The 22828-nt window shown below is 41.9% G+C and overlaps 1 protein-coding gene across 1 annotated transcript in view; it reads right to left on the reverse strand.

Moving 5' to 3' along the window:
• Positions 1-5312: 5312 nt before the first annotated feature.
• LOC138982977 (microtubule-associated protein futsch-like) overlaps positions 5313-22828 on the reverse strand; it is a 33243-nt gene continuing 15727 nt past the window's right edge. Inside the window, exons 13-19 of the mRNA XM_070356367.1 lie at positions 19023-19193; positions 17870-18027; positions 14883-15187; positions 13216-13390; positions 11887-11950; positions 9850-9949; positions 5313-8534 (exon numbers count right to left, since the gene is read on the reverse strand). Of these exons, the coding sequence (XP_070212468.1) occupies positions 8481-8534; positions 9850-9949; positions 11887-11950; positions 13216-13390; positions 14883-15187; positions 17870-18027; positions 19023-19193 (1027 nt within the window). The 3' untranslated portion in view covers positions 5313-8480. The remainder of the gene's footprint in view (positions 8535-9849; positions 9950-11886; positions 11951-13215; positions 13391-14882; positions 15188-17869; positions 18028-19022; positions 19194-22828) is intronic.

Consider the following 22828-nt stretch of genomic DNA (forward strand, 5'->3'; position numbering starts at 1 on the left):
TTTTTTTGTGGCTGAAGTCACAAGTAATATTTTCACTTTAACTGTCTTCTGAGGTAACAATACATTATCATGCTTATGATTATCCCCGAGTACCCTAGTACAAGGGTCCAGCAGACTTTAATTGTGTGTGTGTGTGTGTGTGTCTCGACTTAACAGCTTATTGCTGGGAAACTACTGGGCGCAGTTCGTTCAAAAGTTGATACACTAACTTGATAATAGGTCCGATTGATCGTATTAAAACTTCATAATGTTACTTGGGACCTAAATGCGAAATAAACCACAAAAAAACGACTTGGCGGCGGGGGGAATTCGCGGAGCCACAGCCAGCCAGGCAGTCTCATAGAACAGCCGAACGCGTCACACATTGACGAGAAATATAGCGTCATAAAAAGATTACGTCACGGTCAAAAGTCTTTGACGTCTTTTTCTCTCGCGCGGTGTGTGTGTGTGTGTTCATTTTGTGCACATGTGTTAGTGTTACTCTGTGTGTGTGTGTGTGTGTGTGTGTGTGTGTGTGTGTGCGTGCGCGTGCATGAGTCTGTACTCGTGTGTGTGTGTGTGTGTGTGTGTAAGAGAGAGAGAGATAGAGAGGAAGAGAGAGGGAGTGAGGGAGAGAGTGTGTGTGTGTGTGTGTGTGTGTGAATGTGTGTGTGTGCATTTTCACTGTGATCAAATTACAAATAAAAGAGAAAGGCCAGTCACCACGCACATCCTCGGCTCGCATGCAATGTATTTATATAGCAAAGGGAATGCCTGTAATTCACACAGATCAATCACTTGGTCTTAAACGTGCACAAGACAAAAACTTTCATACTGGGGGAGCGAGCCAATCTGAAGAGTACTCGGGTCCAGCGCGAGCGTTTTTTATGCTTTAATTTGCTTGTGACATGTCTGTGTTACTACTTTTACAGAATCAAATTACATTATGATTGTATTCTGGGAATACTTTTATCTATCTTGGGGGGGATGGTTTGTGATTTTGTAGACATGACACAGCAATAATGAACTGACGAAGTTACCGAAGTGGAGAATGACCATAATGAAACCCTTGCTCTTTGCCCCCCCCCCCCCCCCCCCCCTTGCGGGTTAGGGGGAAGAATATACCCGATGCTTCCCAGCATGTCGTAAGAGGCGACTAACGGATTCTGTTTCTCCTTTTACCCTTGTTAAGTGTTTCTTGTATAGAATATAGTCAATGTTTGTAAAGATTTTAGTCAAGCAGTATGTAAGAAATGTTAAGTCCTTTGTACTGGAAACTTGCATTCTCCCAGTAAGGTCATATATTGTACTACGTTGCAAGCCCCTGAAGCAATTTTTTGATTAGTGCTTTTGTGAACAAGAAACAATTAACAAGTGGCTCTATCCCATCTCCCCCGTTTCCCCGTCGCGATATAACCTTGAACGGTTGAAAACGACGTTAAACACCAAATAAAGAAAGAAAGATAGTCGAGCAGTATGTAAGAAATGTTAAGTCCTTTGTACTGGAAACTTGCATTCTCCCAGTAAGGTAATATATTGTACTACGTTGCAAGCCCCTGGAGCAAATTTTTGATTAGTGCTTTTGTGAACAAGAAACAATTGACAAGTGGCTCTATCCCATCTCCCCCCTTTCCCCGTCGCGATATAACCTTCGTGGTTGAAAACGACGTTAAACACCAAATAAAGAAAGAAAGAAAGCTCTTTGACCCACCTCTTAATTAGTATCAGGTTAGTCAAATTTAGACATTGTCTTTGTGTTGCAACTATTGTCCAGATATGTTGATCACGGGTTGATTTATGTGAGACTAAGTGACTGCGTCTTTCCTTAAAACTTTGTTTTATTGTTTGTTAGCTTTTTCTGTATTAATTCGGACATTTCTTCTTCTTCTTCTTCTTCGTTCATGGGCTTAAGACTCCCACGTTCACTCATGTTTTTAGCACGAGTGGATTTTTACGTGTATGATCGTTTTTACCCCGCCATTCAGGCAGCATACGCCGATTGCGGGGGAGGCATGCTGGGTATTTTCGTGTTTCTATAACCCACCGTACTCTGACATGGATTACAGGATCTTTTCCGTGCGCACTTGGTCTTGTGCTTGCGTGTACACACGAAGGGGGTTAAGTCACTAGCAGGTCTGCACATAAGTTGACCTGGGAGATTGGAAAAATCTCCACTCTTAACCCACCAGGCAGCAGCGACCGGTATTCGAACTCCAGATTAGGAGGCCGACGTCTTACCACCCCGCCACAGCGCCCGTCATTCGGTCATTTAATTTTATGTTTTTATTCCAAAGGTAAACTTGACATAACTGATGAAGTACAGATCTTTTGCAACAACTTTTGAGTGAATAATTTTTATTTTATTTCATTTTATGTAAGTGTATGGGTTTGTTTATTTCTTTATTTGTTTCTTTGTTTATTTCTTTATTTGTTTGTTTATGTGAACAATATGGAGCTTAACAGGACAAGCATACAAGCTTAGCATTTTTAACATTTTATAATACATACATACACTGTATTATATTATTCCAGACTGCTAGTATGCTGGCCTGGAAATATGACTGTTGCATGAATGAAATTGAGATTTTTATGGTTGTAAGCAACAGATTGTACATATCTAACATTGCAGACACTGAAAATCCATTACTTGGTGCAGTATTTCAAAGGGATATTACATCGTGAAGGCATTATATGTAAAATTGCGTTGCATTAGAAAAGAAAATTAAGTGATTTTGTTGTTGTTGAGTGAAAGATAAGTGACAGATGTACGTATAGGTTATACCAATACTAGTTCTCTTCCTGCATTTACAGTGGTACCTGCGATGTGTGGCCCCTCTGATGAGAGGACACCTCCCTTTAAAGGACACATCCTGGGGTCACTTTGTCTATTATCTCTACCAAAATATACCTGTCATGACAGGCCACCTGCAATGTGGGGACACTTAGCTGGTCCCAAGGGTGTCCTTTCATCACAGGTACCTCTGTATCTCTGAGGCAAACATACTGCAGTATTGGGATTGATGAGAATTCCTTGACTCTTGCGATCTGGGTTTATTTGGTTGTTTTTGTTTTGCTCGCCAAATAAAACATTCATTGGAACACACAAGGCATTCATTACTTAAGGCTTTGAAAAAAGTTGTATTCAGAATGAAGGGAGAGTCACAGAATTAAAAAATCATTGATGTATAAATGTATTGAGGACATGATGAAAGCATTGGATGTTGAAATTAATGAATTTATGAATGGCAGCTTAATTGGTAATTTCTATTAGATTCATGTTAGATACGTGCAGTTTCAAAATGTTTACATTTGTTAGCATTGCATGCGTACGGCTAACTGTAGAAACAAATGAAACAATGCAAAACAAGGAAGCAGTGATAATTTAGAAAAGAAGAATGTTGTACATGTACTTTAATTTCTGCTTTATAGTTTAAATCCTGCCATCCCTTTTGCAGCATATTCAGTTTTGTTTCCAAATAACCTAGAATTTATATCGTTCTTGGATTGAGCTTGCAAATTACACATTGTTTGAATTACACATACTGCAGTCATTCCGTGTTGCTTTATTGTGAAACTCTCCATCACATTGTTGGCTCAAGTAAGTGTAGCCTATGCGATCGTAACTTTGTCTGTCTGTGCGTGCGTGCGTGCATGCGTGCGTATGTGCGTGTGTATGTCTGTGGTAGAAACTCTAACATTTGAAGACGTCACATTACATTGACGTCACATTATGACATAAGAGGGTTAGACGTCACGCGAAGGAATTACTGAAAGTCTCGGTCATTATTATTTTGAGCGCGCCGAGACTAGTTGGCAGTCGTGTCCCTGTAAGTAGGCTACATGCAGACAGACGGATCTAGATCTAGTGTCTCGCTTTCTTGCACAGTTTCACCTATGCTCTTTCTGTGTGTGTGTGTGTGTATGTGTGACGGAGTGATTGAGTTTGTGTTACTGTTTGTCGATTTCTTACGTGAGCCTTGAAGGCTTCGCCTCTTGTTCTGTTTGTTTTACTTGTTGACGATGTGCACATTTCTACTTGCTATCATTTGTTTTTGCAAAGTTTTTTTTTTCTTTGACGTTCTGTAGCCGTTGCTTAGCTCCCTCGTGTAGTATTTTTGGTCTGGAGAATGGTTGGTCACTTTTTGTGCAAGTTTGGAATTGTTTGTGCTATGAACAGACCTTGTGTATGATCATGTTAGCCAGACCTGTTTACACTACACATTGAGCGTAGTAAACTACGAATTTGAATAATATACTACGCAACTACGCAAGTCTGTCATTTTCTACGCAAACGGTATTTAAAAAAAAAAAAAAAAAAAAAAAAAAAAATTCTTTTTTTTTCCGTCTTTACACCTGTTCCTTGTCCCGTTGTGCTCTCACACCGCCCCGTCCCTGCACGCAAACGGTATTATTTCGGCTACGCATATCACAATCCGTAATTTTCTTCATCTCCCTTGACCGATCCATTTTCCAATCCATGTTTTCGGCCAGCAGTCGTTTGCTGCGTGCAGCGCGTAAAGCGCCCACGGGCGTTACGTTGTAGCTTGTTTAATGCCGAATAGGCTTCTCCAAGCAAATGCCGGGCACAACTGAAAGCGTTACTGCCAAACCATGCGGGCGTTTCGACACAATGGCTGAACGCAGAGCACACGAAAGTGAAGATGAGAACTGTGAAGAAAATGACTCCGAAAGGCCACCGGCCAAAAAGAAAAAGATGAGCAATGCGCCGAACCAAGTCTTTCTGCCAAAATATCATCAGGACTACCCGTGCCTTGTCTTCGCGGAAAGGAAAACGTCATGCTCATTGCACTGTCTGCAATTCCCATTTTTCCGTCAGTCAATCAATACATGTGGTAAAAAGTAGCAATCATTGTTCTTGTTGTTGTGATAGGTCGACGAGAAATTCTACACATTCAATTACAAAACTACACATTTGCCTCATTTTGCTCCCAGAAAATACACATGCAATGTTTTAGGGGTAAACAGGTCTGTGTTAGCACTTGATTTGTTGAAGACTTGCATGTCTTGTGAGGAACTGTCTGCCCTTCTTGGCATGATGAACTGTTGTAAATAAGAGTGCTTTCCTGCACGGAATGATAAATGATTAATAACAAGATAAAAGTGTACCTATGACAAACAAACATTGTTTTAAGGTGTGAATTATGCCAGCTGTGTGGGTGGGGGCGTGCGTGTTTTAATGCCTGCTGAGTGTGAGGTGCAGGATACATGTGTGCAGAAACAAGTTACAGACCAATTTCTTATTGAGGTTGGCATCCTGCTATGGGTTTTCAACAACTGTTTTCACTGCTCTCAAATCACACCAAAGACCAGTCTTCAAAAACCATGAATCTTTAATAAGAAACTTAAACCTCATATACAACTAAGGTCTCTAATTTCAGATCCTTTGGAAACACACTGGAAGACCTACTGGTTGCTATTCTACACATTAAACAATACACATGATCATATTCAGTACAAACATAATAGGCTTCCTTGGAGTATATGCAACATAAGAATTCAGTCTTGTACAGGTTAAAGTGTCCTAAGTCAGTCTAAACGTCTACTTTTCTAATGTATGGTCAGAAAAATTACACTTCCTAGAGAAACCAACATGTTCAATTGAATGCACACATGCTGACATAATCTGCAATGATACATTCACGCACCCTGTTGAGATGAGCAAAGGAATTAGATTAAATAAGTGTATATACACTGACTAATTCAACTGAAAACTTTGATTAAATACATTTATTTATTAAACTGAAAACTTAAGTCAAACTCTGCAACAATGCCACTCGCACAAATGTTCATATAGCAACGAATAAATATTTATCACAGTCATGTAGAGTACTCGGCAAGTGAGTCCAGTAGGAAAACATTGGGGAAAAAAACACCAATCAGCACAGAAGGAGGAAGTGGTACCTCTTCTTTTCCACAGAGTGGACGTGTCTTAGATAAAAACGGAAATAAAATTAATCTTACAAACATAAATATCCTTTTAGAGCATTAGGGGCCCGATAGCTCAGTTGGTAGAGCGCTGGACTTACGATCCGAGGGTCACAGGTTCGAATCCGGCCAGGACGGACACGGGTCAACTTTATGTGCAGACCCAGAGATGGTATCCATGTTCCACCCCCATGTCGCCACTGTGGCACGTAAAAGACCTCGGTCATTCTGCCAGAAGTTCAGGTGGCTGATTACACCTAAACTTGCACACACCAGGGTAGCGCAACTCTGTTGCTACTAGCTTTCCACTGAGAGGAAGCAACCCAAATTTCCAAGCGATGGGACAATAAAGTAAAGAAAATGGAAAATAAAATAAAAATAAGGCACCAGTGAAATGAGCTACAATAGATGCAAGCAATGAATTTTTACTCAGTACATATCTGGAAGAAAGATATAACAAAATCAGGACAAGTCTGTTTGTGCTCGATCACTACCATAATGTTACAAAACCATCCCTTGACTGCCTTAAGACGGGTATACCCGTCCTGTGCCTGTGCATCCGCAGCGCCTTAGGTCGGGTAAAACCGTCTTCTCCGTTCAGGAATTTTCCAGAAATGCTGCGTCACTGCTGACACACAAATACTAGCCAATGGCTTAGTAGGATACCTCATTCTCATGACTAAATATAACTGGTGACCCGATTTTGTGTTATTACATCTGGCAGTGAAAGGGTTAACACTACCATAATGTTGCAAAACCATCCACTAAAAAAACCCATGTAGCAGCTTCAAGGGCATGTTGTGGAATCAGTGACACATAATGATTTATTAACACAACTCTGTGTTGATGTGTGAGGGTGGGGGTGCTATTTAGTTATGCAAAATAAGAATGCCACGACAAATTTCATGACATTTACCTGTTTTAAACACCCATGAAACATACTCTGAATGTTTGTATATAATATACCGAGCAACAAAAGAAACGCGAATTATTTTTCGATATTTTGATTTTAAAAAACGCAGTTAATCTGAGAGTGACCATTTTCGGGATATAGATGAACTATGCAGTCATGTGTAAGAAAGCTGTTGTGTGAATATTTTCCCATTGCTGCTGTCTCAAGCAGTTTCCACGTGAAACATATGATGCGCGCTTACAGCACGTGCAAGCGGAGTAGGGGAAGCCTCATGTGTGAGATGTGTTCACTGATGCATTAGTAATAAAAAGAGACCATAGCACACTTACGGCCAGTCTAACTTTTGACAGTCAAGATGCCAAGATTGACACCAGAACAAGGCGAGAGGGCAGTGGGTCGATTATCGGCTGGTGATGACCCAGAAGCGGTAGCAGTCGCTTTCAATGTGCATCTATCAACAGTATATCGCCTTCAGCAACGTTTTGTCAACACTGGAAGCACTGCTGATACACAACGAAGTGGAAGACCTCGCGTTACCACACAGAGACAAGATCGCCAGATCCTGCGTCATCATTTGAGAAACCGATTCCATACAGCCAATGAAACAGCCAGGAACACCTTTGGTAACCACCAGAGACCTATCAGTGGCCAGACAATACGCCGAAGACTTGCTGAGTGAGACCTCCAAAACTGCCGTCCCACTGGAGGACCAGTCCTCACTCAGAGACATCGCATGGCGCGCCAGCAGTGGGCCCAGGATCACATCAACTGGAACTGGAGACAATGGCGAAACATTCTGTTCAACGATGAGAACCGACTCATCCACTCCATGAGGCGCCGCTGCCAGGCCGTCATCAAGATCCATGGGGGTCACACCGCACTGACCATCTGCAGAGGCTCCCTTTGCCCGTGGCAGCAAAAGACTATGCCATAGCCATGAACAGTGTGCAAGGAATATACCACCGTGATTTTGATTCGTTTCGATGTTACGTTTATGAGAAATGACATTTTAAAATTGTGATTAAACGTTTTTCTGGAGAAAATTCGCGTTTCTTTTGTTGCTCGGTATATATACAAGTGAGGTCTCTAATTTCACATCTTTTAGAAACACACGTCATCAACTGAGTGCTACTATACACACTGAGAAATACACATGATTTTTAAGATCTCATTTATTTCAAAAGTTGTGCAACAAATACAAAAGGGTATATAGTCCTACCAACTTGTATGGAATATACACAGATGCTTCATACAGTACGTGGTACCTGCGATGTGTGGCCCCTCTGATGAGAGGACACCTCCCTTAAAAAGACACATTCTGAGGTCCCTTTGTCTATTATCTTGACCAAAATAAACCTGTCATGACAGACCACCTGTAATGTAGGGACACTTGTACCTGGTCCCAAGGGTGTCCCTTCATCGCAGGTACCACTGTATACAGTATAAAGATTTGTTCTAACAGGTATCACTGTATACAGTATAAAGATTTGTTCTAACAGGTATCACTGTATACAGTATAAAGATTTGTTCTAACTAAGTTGATAACTTACAAATATAGTCTTAGCATTTGCTGTATGGTTGCAGGATGCAAGTACAGCAAGCGGAGGTAGATGAACTAAAATAACAGTCGAAGATGGTAGAATCAACAACTGCACCTGACGGCACCTTGCCGGGCCAGCACTGTTCTCTGTACTCTCTGCACACAGAGGAAAATAATTAGTCAGGACCGTTGGATTTTGCCATGACGGGCGCAGTGGCGTGGTGGTAAGACGTCGGCCTCCTAATCGGGAGGTCGTGAGTTCGAATCCCGGTCGCTGCCGTCTGGTGGGTTAAAAGTGGAGATTTTTCCGATCTCCCAGGTCAACTTATGTGCAGACCTGCTAGTGTCTTAACCCCCTTCGTGTGTACACGCAAGCACAAGACCAAGTGGGCACGGAAAAGATCCTGTAATCCATGTTGGAGTTCGGTGGGTTATGGAAACACGGAAATACCCAGCATGCCTACTCAACGAAAGCGGAGTGAAGCTGAAATGGGCAAACGAGCTCACACGTCACCAGAAAATTCTGGAACGCTGAAGAAGAAGGAGGATTTTGCCACTATCAAAAATCAGTAAAGCAGAGAGAGAGATACACTCATGCATACACACACACACACACACACACTCGCACACACACACACACACTCGCACATGCACACCCACACACAAACACACGCACACACACACACTCGCACACACACACACACACACACACACACTCGCACACACACACACTCGCACACACACACACACACACACACACACACTCACACACACACGCATACACACACACACATACACACACACACACTCACACACACACACACACAACACACATACACACACACACACACACACACACACACACAACATTCAGACACATGCATGTAGAAGGGGCAGAGGGCAGTAAGTAAATCAATCTAAAGCAACATTGAACAATCAGCAAAATGTCTGTCTTTGGACCTTACTTTGTGAATATATGTCACAGAAGTCGGTCTTACTGTTCAAAGTGTCAGTTCTGTTCCATAACATGTTAAAATGGCATCAGTTACCTGTAGTAAAACACTAACGTTCACATTTATCTTTTTGAGGACCATGATTGCTGATTTGTGTACTGTTCCTGTGCATGTCATTAAACGTCCATCGTCACATAGGGCTGGTAAAGTAAAATTCAGGGTTTCAAACGGAACATTCTCCTTGCTTAGCTTAAAACTTTGAATAAGGCACTTTGTGTAAATCGGGAGTTTCAGCAAAAAGAAAAGAAAATCTGCTGGGAACTTAATTCAGTACAAGCTTGCATTAAACAAAAACTTGAATTAGCCAAAATCAAACATTGGGTATTAAGTGGATCTAACTGTGTGAATTGAATTGTACTATAGCTGCTTTCCACAGATAAACCATACCCAAATAGATCCCATGAGAAACGCCTCATTAGTACTCATGTCATACAGAGCCCAAACAACGTGCTTCTCACCCTATTGAAAACCTTGGCCCTCAGTCGGTTCAGTTTGTATTCCTCGCTCCGCTGCTGCTCCACAACCTTGGCCTTCACTTCTGGTAGACTGTTGTAGTTCCTGCACACACACGGCAAGAAACAACCACATTACCAAACTGCATTTTCAGTTGAAACGACAACACCCCCCCTGCAGAACCTCAACAAATCTTAGAAAATCAGGTCTAAAACTAGAGGGAGTTTAAAAATGGAGGAATGTAAATCATTAACAAAAAATCTGGAAAACTAGGGTCTTAACAATAAAAGACAGGTAGTCTTAAAGGGGGGGAGGGGGCTACTGCATTTGATAACACTCATTTTCCAGAAACTACAAAGGATTGTGATTGTGGTTCTGAACACACATACTGTCATCTTGGAGCATTCCTCAACCCAAAATATGACAGGTTTTAACAGATTTTTTGGTGTTGTTAAAAGTTGCAAGGGTGACAGTCCTTCCTACATTCATTAACATTCATTTGTTATTTGATTATGTCACACGCTTTCCTTCTTTGCCACTACTAAAGCAAACGTGTGCAAGATTGTATGTTACACGCTTTAGGAGCATGGCAAGAACGGATTCAAACTCAAAATCGTCCCTCCAAAAGCCAAAAAATTAACACACGACTTTTATTTCTCCTGCTGTTATCATTTCTTCTCTTTACACATTCTTCAACGCTCAGAATACTGAAAACGGCATCCCAGACGACAGTACTGTTTCCATACGCGAATTTAGCTGCCCTTGGAAAGTGGCTAGCTCAGGAGGCCTGTTAGTCTGAAACTATAAGGACAGAGTTCTGAACATAGATGACAAAGATCCTGGAATGAACAAACATTTCGCGGATGCAGACACAGAAAGACGTCATGAAGAATGCGATGCTTCAAAAGATACAGACTGTGACGATGACTGTGACGTCATTCACATATACCGAGACATCATTCATAGTTGTTCGGTCACTTCCGTCAAAAAGTAGATCTCTCGACAATGGCTGCTCCTGTGTTTAGGTTTGTCAAGCTTGAGTACGCAAAACGTGTTTGTTCTCTCCTCTGTTGAAGCTGTGAGACATAAATGCTATTCCGACTTGGTCGTGTGACAGAGTTTTCTTCCACACTCGATTAGCTGATGTCTAACTCAGCCTGACGGCCTCGTTAGACAATCAATGTAATCTCGTGTGGAAGAAAACGTCTGTCACATGACCAAGACGGAATAGCAGGTACTGTTATCACCTCTTTGGCCTCATCTGGTAACGATTCTCAGTTATGAACTCGCCAAATATGTTACAAGGGTGAAAGTTGTTCCTACATTTATTTACAATTCTTTGTTATTTGATTCTGTTATCACCTCTTTGGCCTCATCTGGTTATGATTCTCAGTTTTGAACTTGCCAAATATGTGAGGCATTTAAGCATGAAGAGACAGGAATATAGATCTATGCATGCAAAACTTCATACAATGTAGATACAAATGTTTCAGCAAAGACAATGTTTAAGATAAGCCACATGGAAACGTCCAAGCAAAGATAATTTCTAAGACAAACAAACAAACACAATTAAGGGCAATAACCAATTAATCTTGGGTGCACAGAAGTACAGTATGAGTTCATTTGAAATACCCTCAAATGACTGAGTTTCATTCACACGGTAGATCTGACACACAAAGAAATATTGACCATTTGAACTCCCGGTCGCTGCCGCCTGGTGTGTTAAGAGTGGAGATTTTTCCGATCTCCCAGGTCAACTTATGTGCAGACCTGCTAGTGACTTAACCCCCTTCGTGTGTACACGCAAGCACGAGACCAAGTGCGCACGGAAAAGATCCTGTAATCCATGTCAGAGTTCAGTGGGTTATAAAAACACAAAAATACCCAGCATGCCTCCCCCGAAATCGGCGTATGGCTGCCTGAATGGCGGGGTAAAAACGGTCGTACACGTAAAAATCCACTCGTGCTAAAAACATGAGTGAACGTGGGAGTCTAAGCCCATGAACGAAGAAGAAGAAGAAGAGAAGACCATTTGAACTCACTTTTCAGTTATTTCCTTCATTTCTTGTTTTGAGAAGACTCTCCTCGTTGGCATGTGCAGGCGGACTGCAAAAGAACAGCAAATTCTTACATTCTGTGAATCAAAAAACAAGAAAGGTAGATTGTTGGAACGTTTGTTATTGACAAAACAATACATTCACAGATATTTCGACCCAACGGTCTTTTAAGTGAACAGACAAACAAATATTCACACAAAACTTATCTAATATAATTATATATTATATCTGTGAATATATTGTTTTGTCAATAACAAACGTTCCAACAACCTACCGTTCTTGTTTTATGATTCTGAATTTTGGAACGTTGGCAGTCTCTTTGTTTTTGGATTTACTTTCTGTGAAACAAAAGTGTGACAGATCACAGTGTAACACACAGTCTGTGATGTATATAATCATACCAAGTTCCACACCAAAAATACTAAGTGGTTTTAAATTGAGGAATTCTGAAAAAGTGTAGACACCCAGACAGAACCCCCATCCCCCTTGTTCAACGAGTGCAAGAATTTGTTTATAAACAGTACCAGTACATTATAATTAGAAGTGGTCTATGACCATTACATGCAGCGGTGATACAATCGGCTATTGGGCTTTTTCCAGAAGCCAATGTTACTAATAATAGAATGGGTAGTTCTGGGAAGTACTCAATAATTATGTAACCCTTTGATAAATTTGATTTCCAATGCATCACTCAAAATCTTTGGAATAAATCAAATAAATAAAATACAAGAATTACAAGTTCAAAAAAATTATTAAAAAAACCAACATTAAATTAAAAAACATATTCTGCCCAGTTCAGAGATTTGAACCAGTGACCGACAGATCAGGATTGGTGGTCTCTACCGATTGAGCACAGTGCTCTGGGGTAAAAACTGAAATTTTAACTTCGAATATAACATGTGAGTGTGTCGACTTGTCGCTTTCTGAGTTTCTCCGCTCTTCTTTGTGTACTGTACATCCTGTTGATCTCACTGTTCAAGGTAAGTTAAGTGGATAACTGACCCTTTGCTCCCGTTCACTTGCTATCTGTTTGGAAAGCAAACTCAAGTAGCAGTAATTTCAAGTGTGACCAAAATCATATTGTAGTCTGGCTCCGAAATGAACTGACCAATGGCCAGAAGGAGCTGTCGTTATTGCATGCAAGGATTGCCTGACCCAGATTTTGAAGATTTAGTTTGGGACGACGATGCTCAGTTGATAATGCAAAGGGAAGCAAGTGGTTAAAAACGGGCGTCGACAGCACCAATGAAGGGGGATAGTAACTTGTAGATCATATACCTGTGACAGTACAGAGTTTATGTAATGTACACTCACGGCTGTAGGGATGAGCATCAGGATTGGCGCAAGTTATACGCTGATCATGGAAGAGAAGTTCACGCTCCGCTCTGACCAGCGCTTGGAATTGTCGCTCCTCCCCAGACAACTTCAGGAGTTTCTGTCTCTGCCTCATCCCAGAGATAAAGTCCGGTCGTCGTCTCACCAAGGCCTCCTGTAATGATGTGACATAGAACACAGTAGTAGAAAGGCAAGTCGCGTAAGGCGAAATTACTACATTTAGTCAAGCTGTGGAATTCACAGAATGAAACTGAACGTAGTCCGCCGCTAGTGCAAAAGGCAGTGAAAGTGACGAGCCTGTTTGGCGCGGCAGCGGTTGCGCTGTGCTTCATAGCACGCTTTACTGTACCTCTCTTCGTTTTAACTTTCTGAGCGTGTTTTTAATCCAAACATATCATATCTATATGTTTTTGGAATCAGGAACCGACAAGGAATAAGATGAAATAGTTTTAGAAACGATTTCGGAAATTTAATTTTATAATTTAATCATAATTTTTATATTTTTAATTTTCAGAGCTTGTTTTTAATCCAAATATAACATATTTATATGTTTTTGGAATCAGAAAATGATGAAGAATAAGATGAACGTAAATTTGGATCGTTTTATAAAAATAAAAAAAATTTCTCCAATTTTCAGATTTTTAATGACCAAAGTCATTAATTAATTTTTAAGCCACCAAACTGAAATGCAATACCGAAGTCCGGCCTTCGTCGAAGATTGCTTGGCCAAAATTTCAATCAATTTGATTGAAAAATGAGGGTGTGACAGTGCCGCCTCAACTTTTACAAAAAGCCGGATATGACGTCATCAAAGACATTTATCGAAAAAAAGAAAAAAAACGTCCGGGGATATCATTCCCAGGAACTCTCATGTCAAATTTCATAAAGATCGGTCCAGTAGTTTAGTCTGAATCGCTCTACACACACACACACACACACACACACACACACACGCACACACACACATACACCACGACCCTCGTCTCGATTCCCCCTCTATGTTAAAACATTTAGTCAAAACTTGACTAAATGTAAAAACAACAAAGCAGCCGCCTGACTTGTAAAAGGACAAAACTCTTTCCCCCACATGATTCTTCCTATACGCTTTCGAAAAGTTCATTTTGTCTCATGAATAGAGCTCCATGTCTTAACACCCCTTACACAGGAGAGTACGGGGTGTGAAAATTCCGCCTAAAAATTTGACAAAGCCATCAATACTATGGGTTGATTGCAACTTTTTCTTCGTTTTTCTCTAACCTGCAAAGATATGCACAGCAGTTTTTCCTCGAACTTGTCATGCTGCTGCCATAGTCCATTCTCCACCACTGTGGTGGCTCTGTGTAGCAACATCCTGGTTGCCTCCCCCGATCGCCTTATACCCCGATTCCTTACTCCTACCCGATATGCTATAAACAATACAGTGGAACCCCCTTTGGAGACCCCCTTTGGAGACCCCCTTTGGAGACCCCCCAATTTAAGACTTCCTCCCTTTTACGACCCTGTTCTCTCAGATTTTCAGTTCATGACCTCTGTAAACTTAACCCAATTTTACGACTTTTTACTTTAATTCTAAGACTTGATTTTCTCAATGTTTTGTAGGTCTTTAGAGGGGGGTTCCACTGTACCAGTTTCTGTTGTTCTCTTACCTGCAGAGACATGCGACACAATGGTTTCTCCTCGAACTGGTCGTATTGCAGCCTTAGTTCTCTCTCCGCCTCTTTAGTGGTTCTGTGAAGGTACATTCTGGTGGCCTCCCCCTCCACACTCCCTCTCAGACCCCCCTCCGCTTCCTCCAAATCGACTCGTGCCAGCTCGCGCCACTGGTTCTGGGACAGGCCCATGGGGCGACAGTCGTGACGGAACGCTGCGGTGGCCTGTGGCTCTTTGATGCAGCTCTGCCAGGCTTTGTCGTCAGTCATGGGAATGAACCAGGACACGGCTGGTGGTGGTGCTGTTGCAACATTTGTGGAGAATTACAATATTAATAAAACATTTATATAGTGCTTCTCTACAACTCGAAGCGACTTACACTGGCTTAAGTTAAACAAACAAAAATGAACAAAAAAAATGACAACAAAACCTGATGATATTAATTTCATTTAGTGATTACTTCATCATCCCGTTGCTGCGGCATTGAGAAACATATGACTGGTGACAAGCAGCAGTGAAAACATCTTTTAAGGAACTTTTTGAGAGATCAGATGGTGCAAGCTCATTCTTCACTATTGCACAGTTGAACTTGTCTAGATAACAATCACTTAAGGGACCAGCTAAAAGTTGTCTTTATAGACAGAAGGTCACTATGGAAAGGTGAATGATATATACAATAACAAAAATCATTTGGGATTCTTTGTGGAGTTCGTAATGGGAGAGGTGGGTAGGTTTGACTGTACTTAAAAATACTAGTACTGCACTACAGACTTTGTGTACATGTAAGAAACGTCAAAGAGACAGTAAAGTCTAAGAGCTTAAACCTGCTACCGACCAGATACATTTTGTGTTTCTAAATTTGTCATTTCAACCTACAACAACCACAACCAAGGTACAAAAGCATGAAGATTTGTGTATGGGTATTCTTCTTTCTGACAAGCATACCCATAGCTGCCAACCCCTGTGAAGCAAAAATAGTAGCATAATGCTGCATTTTGAAATTTTCAGAGTAGAAATTGTTAAGAGTAGCATTGTCTTGAATTTGAATCGCACACCTGCATTATGTGAGGTTTGCCTTGGATTTTTTTTTTCCCCTCTCGTAGTCCGTGTCAACGGCATGGCGGTAAGTGGGACACAGTGCCTCGGTAACCCACACCTCCAACAAAGTCAATCAAACAGAATACGCTAACCATGACTACAACACAAAAAGGAGAAACGACGTTCTCGATTGCATGTACGAAAAAACTGTCCCCTGACTGGATCAGACCTTTCCATCACAAGCGCAGTTTTTACTGACTGCTGCCGATTGTCGAGTGATAAGTGGACATTTTGCATGCTTGTAATTTTTTGTTTGAGCGTAGCTGTTTTGGGCTTAGCGTAGCAGCTCAGCAATTGCTGTAAAATGTTAGCATGCTACGCTGAAATCGTAGCAGTTGGCAGGTCTGCATACCTGACCAGCACTGTCTCCCAGTGCCAATTCTCTCTCCAGTTCTTTTTTTTTTTTTTTTTTTTTTTTTTTTTTTTGCTTAACGCCCAGCCGACCACGAAGGGCCATATCAGGGCGGTGCTGCTTTGACATATAACGTGCGCCACACACAAGACAGAAGTCGCAGCACAGGCTTCATGTCTCACCCAGTCACATTATTCTGACACCGGACCAACCAGTCCTAGCACTAACCCCATAATGCCAGACGCCAGGCGGAGCAGCCACTAGATTGCCTTACTTTCATTGCATACCCCACGAATAACAAGCTCCTAACTTTTCTTTCTGGCACTGGTACTTTTTGAAGAAAGACCTTACAAAATCTGACTATGGCAATCACAAGCAGGAACGCCAGCCTCTGTGACAGAGCTTTTACCCAATGGAAAGTCTTAAATAAAGCCTGAAATTAATTCGGCAAAGTCTTTGTCACGACGCTCACTGCACAAAAGCTGAACTTTTGGTAAACAGACTTTGTGAAGTCTTCTCGGAGTCAACTTCAGGCTCAATCAAGGACAGCATTAAAGAAAGATTCACGGCAGCTCGGCAGAGTCATACATTTCCAAATTGTCTCACCAGGAGCTTTCTTTCTCTGTTGATGCCGGGCTGGTGGGCGATTCTCACTATCGATGTTGTCGAATCTGGTGACCCTTCCGTTAGGTGATAAAAAACGCTCGCGCTGGACCCGAGTACTCTTCAGACTGGTTCGCTCCCCCAGTATGAAAGTTTTTGTCTTGTGCACGTTTAAGACCAAGTGATTGCTCTGTGAATTACAGGCATTCCCTTTGCTATATAAATACATTGCATGCGAGCCGAGGCTGTGCTTTACAAACAAACACATATACACACTCATACACACACAAACTCATGCACACACACATTCACACACACACACACACACTCTCTCTCCCTCTCTCCCTCACTTTCTCTCTTCCTTACACACACACAGACACACACACACACACACGAGTACAGACTCATGCACACGCACACACACACACACACACACACACACACACACACACACACACACAAACACACACACATACACACACACACAAACAGTAACACTAACACATGTGCACAAAATCTTGAACACACACACACACCGCGCGAGAGAAAAAAGACTACAAGAGGTATGAAGCCGGCTGGCTTCCCTTCGCTCGTTCATAAAATTAGGTCGCGCAGCACGCGAACTCAGTGGCACACGCAGCGTATGTGTGCTCAGGCCCAGTGACGCTGTTCTATTAGCCGAACAGCAGTTCTATCCCACCGCGAATTGCGCCCACCGTCAAGAGTCGTTTTTGTGGATTATTTCGCATTTAGGTCCCAGGTAACATTATGAAGTTTTAATACGATCAATCGGACCTATTATCAAGTTAGTGTATCAACTTTTGAACGAACTGCGCCCAGTAGTTTCCCAGCAATAAGCTGTTAAGTCGAGACAGACAGACAGACAGACAGACAGACAATTAAAGTCTGTTGGACCCTAGTACTGCGTACTCGGGGATAAATGTTTTCCATGTCTACAGCACGGGGCTGCCATTCCGCTTAAGCCGGGGTTCCTAAGGGGTACCCTTGACTCTTGCTCCGTCCAAGCCTTCACTCGCACTTCCACAGTGGAGGGACTTCTGTGCCGGATTGGAGAGGGACTGCGTCTCCTGCAAAGTTGTCAATCAAAGGTTAGTTTACAGCCCAAGAGGAGTCTAGACCAACCAAATTCTCTGCTGCTGAGTATTCATGTTAAAAAAAATCTCTGGACACAAAACTCTGGTGGTGGTTTTTTTCCAGATGGATGGAGAATGGCTGTCAATACGGTGGGATGATGGTACAGGTAAACACATGAAATCCTATTTGAATGACAAAGTCTGTAGCAAGTGGCCCCGTGGGTGCTCAGTGTAGGAACACCCAACAACATTAGGCCCCCCCAAAAAATAGGTCTGTTTACGGTAACATAGGCCCAAAAAATAGGGTCGGTAGGTCGGGAATTTTTATTTTTATTTTTTTTTTCCAAAAAACCATATTTTTACGTTATTTTGCCAAAAAAACAAGATTTTTTTTTTCTTTTTTTTCCCCCCAAATGCCAAAAAAAAGTCTAGGGTCGCGCGAAAAAACTAGGGTCGGTCGGGTTACCGTAAACAGACCTATTTTTTTTTTTGGCCTTACCATTACATGTATTAAGACAGTGATCTCTCCTCTTAGATTAGCAAAACATGAGAACCTTCAGTCTGTACCTTCACTCTAATTGTGTACATGTGATAACGTTGTGATCCTTATCCTGATGGGGTCAAGTGATAGAAAAATCAGCATTCTAGAACCAAGTCAGCATAGCAGTTTTGTTTCACAGTTTAATTCCTGGACGGGATCAATCATCCTTCTTTTTTTTTTTTACATGTACTTTACTTGTGTGCAAACTGCAAAATGTTTCACATCAAATATAAATATTATAACACACTCTTGCCTTGGTATAAACAAACAAACAAAAAACTTGACAAAAATGTACAAATATATCATTTCCTTTGTGACACAGTAAATATGCAAGACAGTTAAACCATCTCTCACTTGTAGCTGCCTCAAAAGTGTGAGACATTGTACAAATATATGATTTCCTTTGTGACATTGTAAATAAATGCAAGACAATATAATAATCTCTCACCTGTGCAGGTCCGATCTGGAAGGTGAAGCGCTGCGTGGCCGATCCCTGTCAGGTGACAAACAGGCCGCCACCTGCCTGCTGTCAAACTCTGGACTGACACTGCGAGACTGCCTCGGCATTTTGCCGCCCTGAATCTCTCTATGTCCTGCCGCAGCTGGTCGCCTCTGCATTCTATAACCAAGTCAGCATAGCAGTTTTGTTTCACAGTTTTAGTCCTGGATGAGATCATCAACTTTTTTTTTTTACATGTACTTTACTTGTGTGCAAACTGCAAAATGATTCAAATCAAATATAAATACTATTATAACACACTCTTGCCTTGGTATAAACAACAACAAAAAGCTTGAAAAAAATGTACAAATATAGCATTTCCTTTGTGATAATAGCTGCCAACCCCTGTGAAGCCCAAAGAGTAGCAAAATACTGCATTTTGGAATTTTCAGAGTAGCAATTGGTTTTTAAGAGTACCAATGTCTTGAATTTGAATTGCACACCCGCATTATACGAGGTTTGCATTGGACTTTTTTCTTCCCCTGTTTTGTCCGTGTCACAATCAGACATCGCGACATGTCGACTTGGCGGCAAGTGGGAGACAGTGTCTCAGTATCCCACACGTCCAAGAACGTGTTCCAAGTCAATCAATTAGAATACGCTAACCTAGACTAAACACGAAAAGGAGAAACGACGTTCTCGATTGGATGTACGACAAAACCATCCCCTGATTGGATGAGACCTTTCCATCACAAGCGCAGTTTTTACTGACTGCTGCCGATTGTCAAGTGATAAGTGGACTTTTTGCATGCTTGTAATTTTTTGTATCAGCGTAGCAGTTCTGGGCTTAGTGTAGCAGCGTAGCAATTGCTGCAAAATTGTAGCATGCTACGCTGAAATCGTGTGACACAGTAAATAAATATATTGATTTATTTAATATACTTACCAACTCACATAGATAGCAATAACTTCATTTTGTTGCTAAGGTATTGAAGCACTCATCCGTGGTAACACGGGAAGTAACTCTTAAAAACGAAACTCTACACCATATAAGGCATGGTCCATGGTAGTAACCTCCCCTACCGATGTCCTGCGCATGCGCCGGACATACACCGGTGACACTCATTCCGTTCTGAAACACATACCCCTTTAAACACAATATGCGGGGCAGGTTGGGAGGGAATTCAGTATGTGAGTTGGTAAGTATATTAATTAAATCAAAGTTTACTTTTGAAACTTTATATTAAATTACATATTCTTACCCAACTCACATAGATAGCAGATTGTTAATTTAGGTGGTGGGGAAATAATCACAGTCAATATCTTGTAAGTACTTGCCCGGCAGCAACTATAGCCGGCAGACCATGTGTACTATAATGGCGGGTACTTGATATATCCCGCAGATAGAAATTCATGAATACGTACTTGGACGTCCAATAAGCTGCATACATAACTTCTGCAAGTCTTCCATACTTGAGTACAGCTAAAGAAGAGGCCCACACTCTGACTTCTAGAGTCCGTGCTGCCTGAAGAGGGAGGACTGACTGCCCCCCCCCCCCCCCCTTTTCTTGCCATCACTTGTAGGCATGCCTAATCAATGAGGCAGTCCATCTAGCTAAGGGTGACTTCACTAAGTCATTGCCTCTACCATTGTTGATGGATATGAACAAGAGCCTATGTTTTGGTGATCTAAACGGATCAGTGCGAGTCAGAAAAGCTTTCAAAACTCGAAATGGCCCATTGGTTAATTATGGCTCTAATGGAGCCGAAATATTGCTCAGCGGTTTGAATTGTATTATCGAAGCTGGTTTATCCGGTTTCTGCTCATTTGCGAGAAAATTTGAACGAAACCTAAGCCACGGCTGTTTCGCAGCTGACACAGAGTTTCTGTGCCTGCCAGCGCTGAGCGCGCCAGTGCAGAGAGCTTTTTCCGCAGAGCCAGTTGCCTCTATAAATAACACAGCTGTGGACAGCGGTGGATACGCTCCCACTCAAAACCCATAAAGAATGATAAGTTTTGTGTTTCACTATTTGTGCTCGGCGCGTTCATCACATCGTAGTAAAATACACATAACTGGAAAGTACACACTCTGGCCTACATAGCATTGACTGTATATGTGTTTGTCAAGATGCATGTGAATAAAGATACGCACCGAACCAAGCATTGCGTTTTTCATTGTTTATGAAAATTCGGTCAAGTTCCATCACTCCTCGACAGCGCATCGCAGTACGTACATCAAGAAAATAACACACACTTTAAGTTCAACATGCCTAAAACAAGTTCAGCTTACCACATTGCTCAAGCGGTGAAGGGGGTGACAGCAGGAGGGTGGGGAATGCAGCCAGTAAAGCTGATGCGTCGCGGCTTGTACTCCATTGAAACTACACCGTTTTGGCTGCGCGCGCCGTGCGGGCAGTAAACAGCGCAGGGAGAAAGACACAACACAGTTCGGACAGACCTACACAGTATGTCACGAGAACCAGTAATCTTGCTGCTGATACTCCACCTCACCCATTTTGTCACTGACACAAGTGCGATCTGTATGATTTGCTGGCTACAAAATAGTCCTTGTCAAAACAAAGATATAAAGTGAATCAATCACTGTTTGGGTACATACTGATACACCTCACACTTAGACGTGGCCGCGTTAGTGTTAATTATAACATACTGTTATTATGGAGCACAAATTGTTTCAAAAACACAGAAAGTTTGCAGTCACATTTCAAGTATCCGATGCAAAGCATTGAATTCTCAGATCGGTTTTGCGATAACATAATACATTATATCCGAGGCTGTAGAGAATGTAGTCTCTGTTCATGTAACTGTTCTGTATGCACTTGGTCCGCTTTATTTGCCATTACACGGGTGGTACTCACTTCACTAAACCGCGTAACATTTCACTACACGCTGATAGTAGTCTTCATGAGACACATAGAGAATGAGAAAAGAAATAAAACATACGCAATCAAAATCATGTGTGCCACCTGAGATACTGACACTAGCATCGGATTAACACTGCTGGCTTAGCGGAGGTCAAATCAAACACCGAGTCACTTTTGAGTCAATAAGAAACACTATATGAAGCATATCACATATTCTGGTTTTACTTTTATTCAGAATACATGCCCGGTGAACAACGTCCACGATGGAAGTGATATATATCGTTAGCGGGCCGGATGCGCCGCTTTTTACTTAAAAACAATTTACATTTCAGAGATAAACTCTGGCCCCTGCAGAGACAAGCGAGCTGACAAGACTATAAACATTAGCCGAGGTGTGGCGCCACGCTGACCTTTTATCGCACCTCGCCATCAACACCCTTTCACCGCTTGGGAAAATAATGAGGCTGTGCTTGTTCTACACATGCTATGCTTTGCGGGGGTGTACACATTTTAATAGTGTTTTTTGCGATGCAATGTCCACGGACGATGGAAGTTGATGATATTTTCAGAAAACGAAGACAACACAACACGGTCGCAAACATTTACCTTTATTCAAATGCAAGCTTATGCACACAACCATGGTCAATTCTTATACATTTTATATGAGCGTGTAGGGCAAAAGGTGTACTTTAAGATTATGAATGTTTTAGTACTGATTAATAAACGCATAGAGCAACACAAGTGAAAAACAAGGCCAATCAGTTTATTCACAAAGACAGCGGGAGATTGCCTGTAGCATTAACCCAGCGTGACTCATCACAGTGCGTGCCTCCAGCCGCGTAAAGACTGGCACACAGCGCAGCATACAGACACGGCTCAACTGGAAACTAACTATTCATCCCCACTGTTGCGGGAAACAGCCGTGCAGCGCC

Source organism: Littorina saxatilis, linkage group LG12 (genome assembly GCF_037325665.1).
Source record: "Littorina saxatilis isolate snail1 linkage group LG12, US_GU_Lsax_2.0, whole genome shotgun sequence".
Classification (NCBI taxonomy): Eukaryota; Metazoa; Mollusca; class Gastropoda; order Littorinimorpha; family Littorinidae; genus Littorina; species Littorina saxatilis.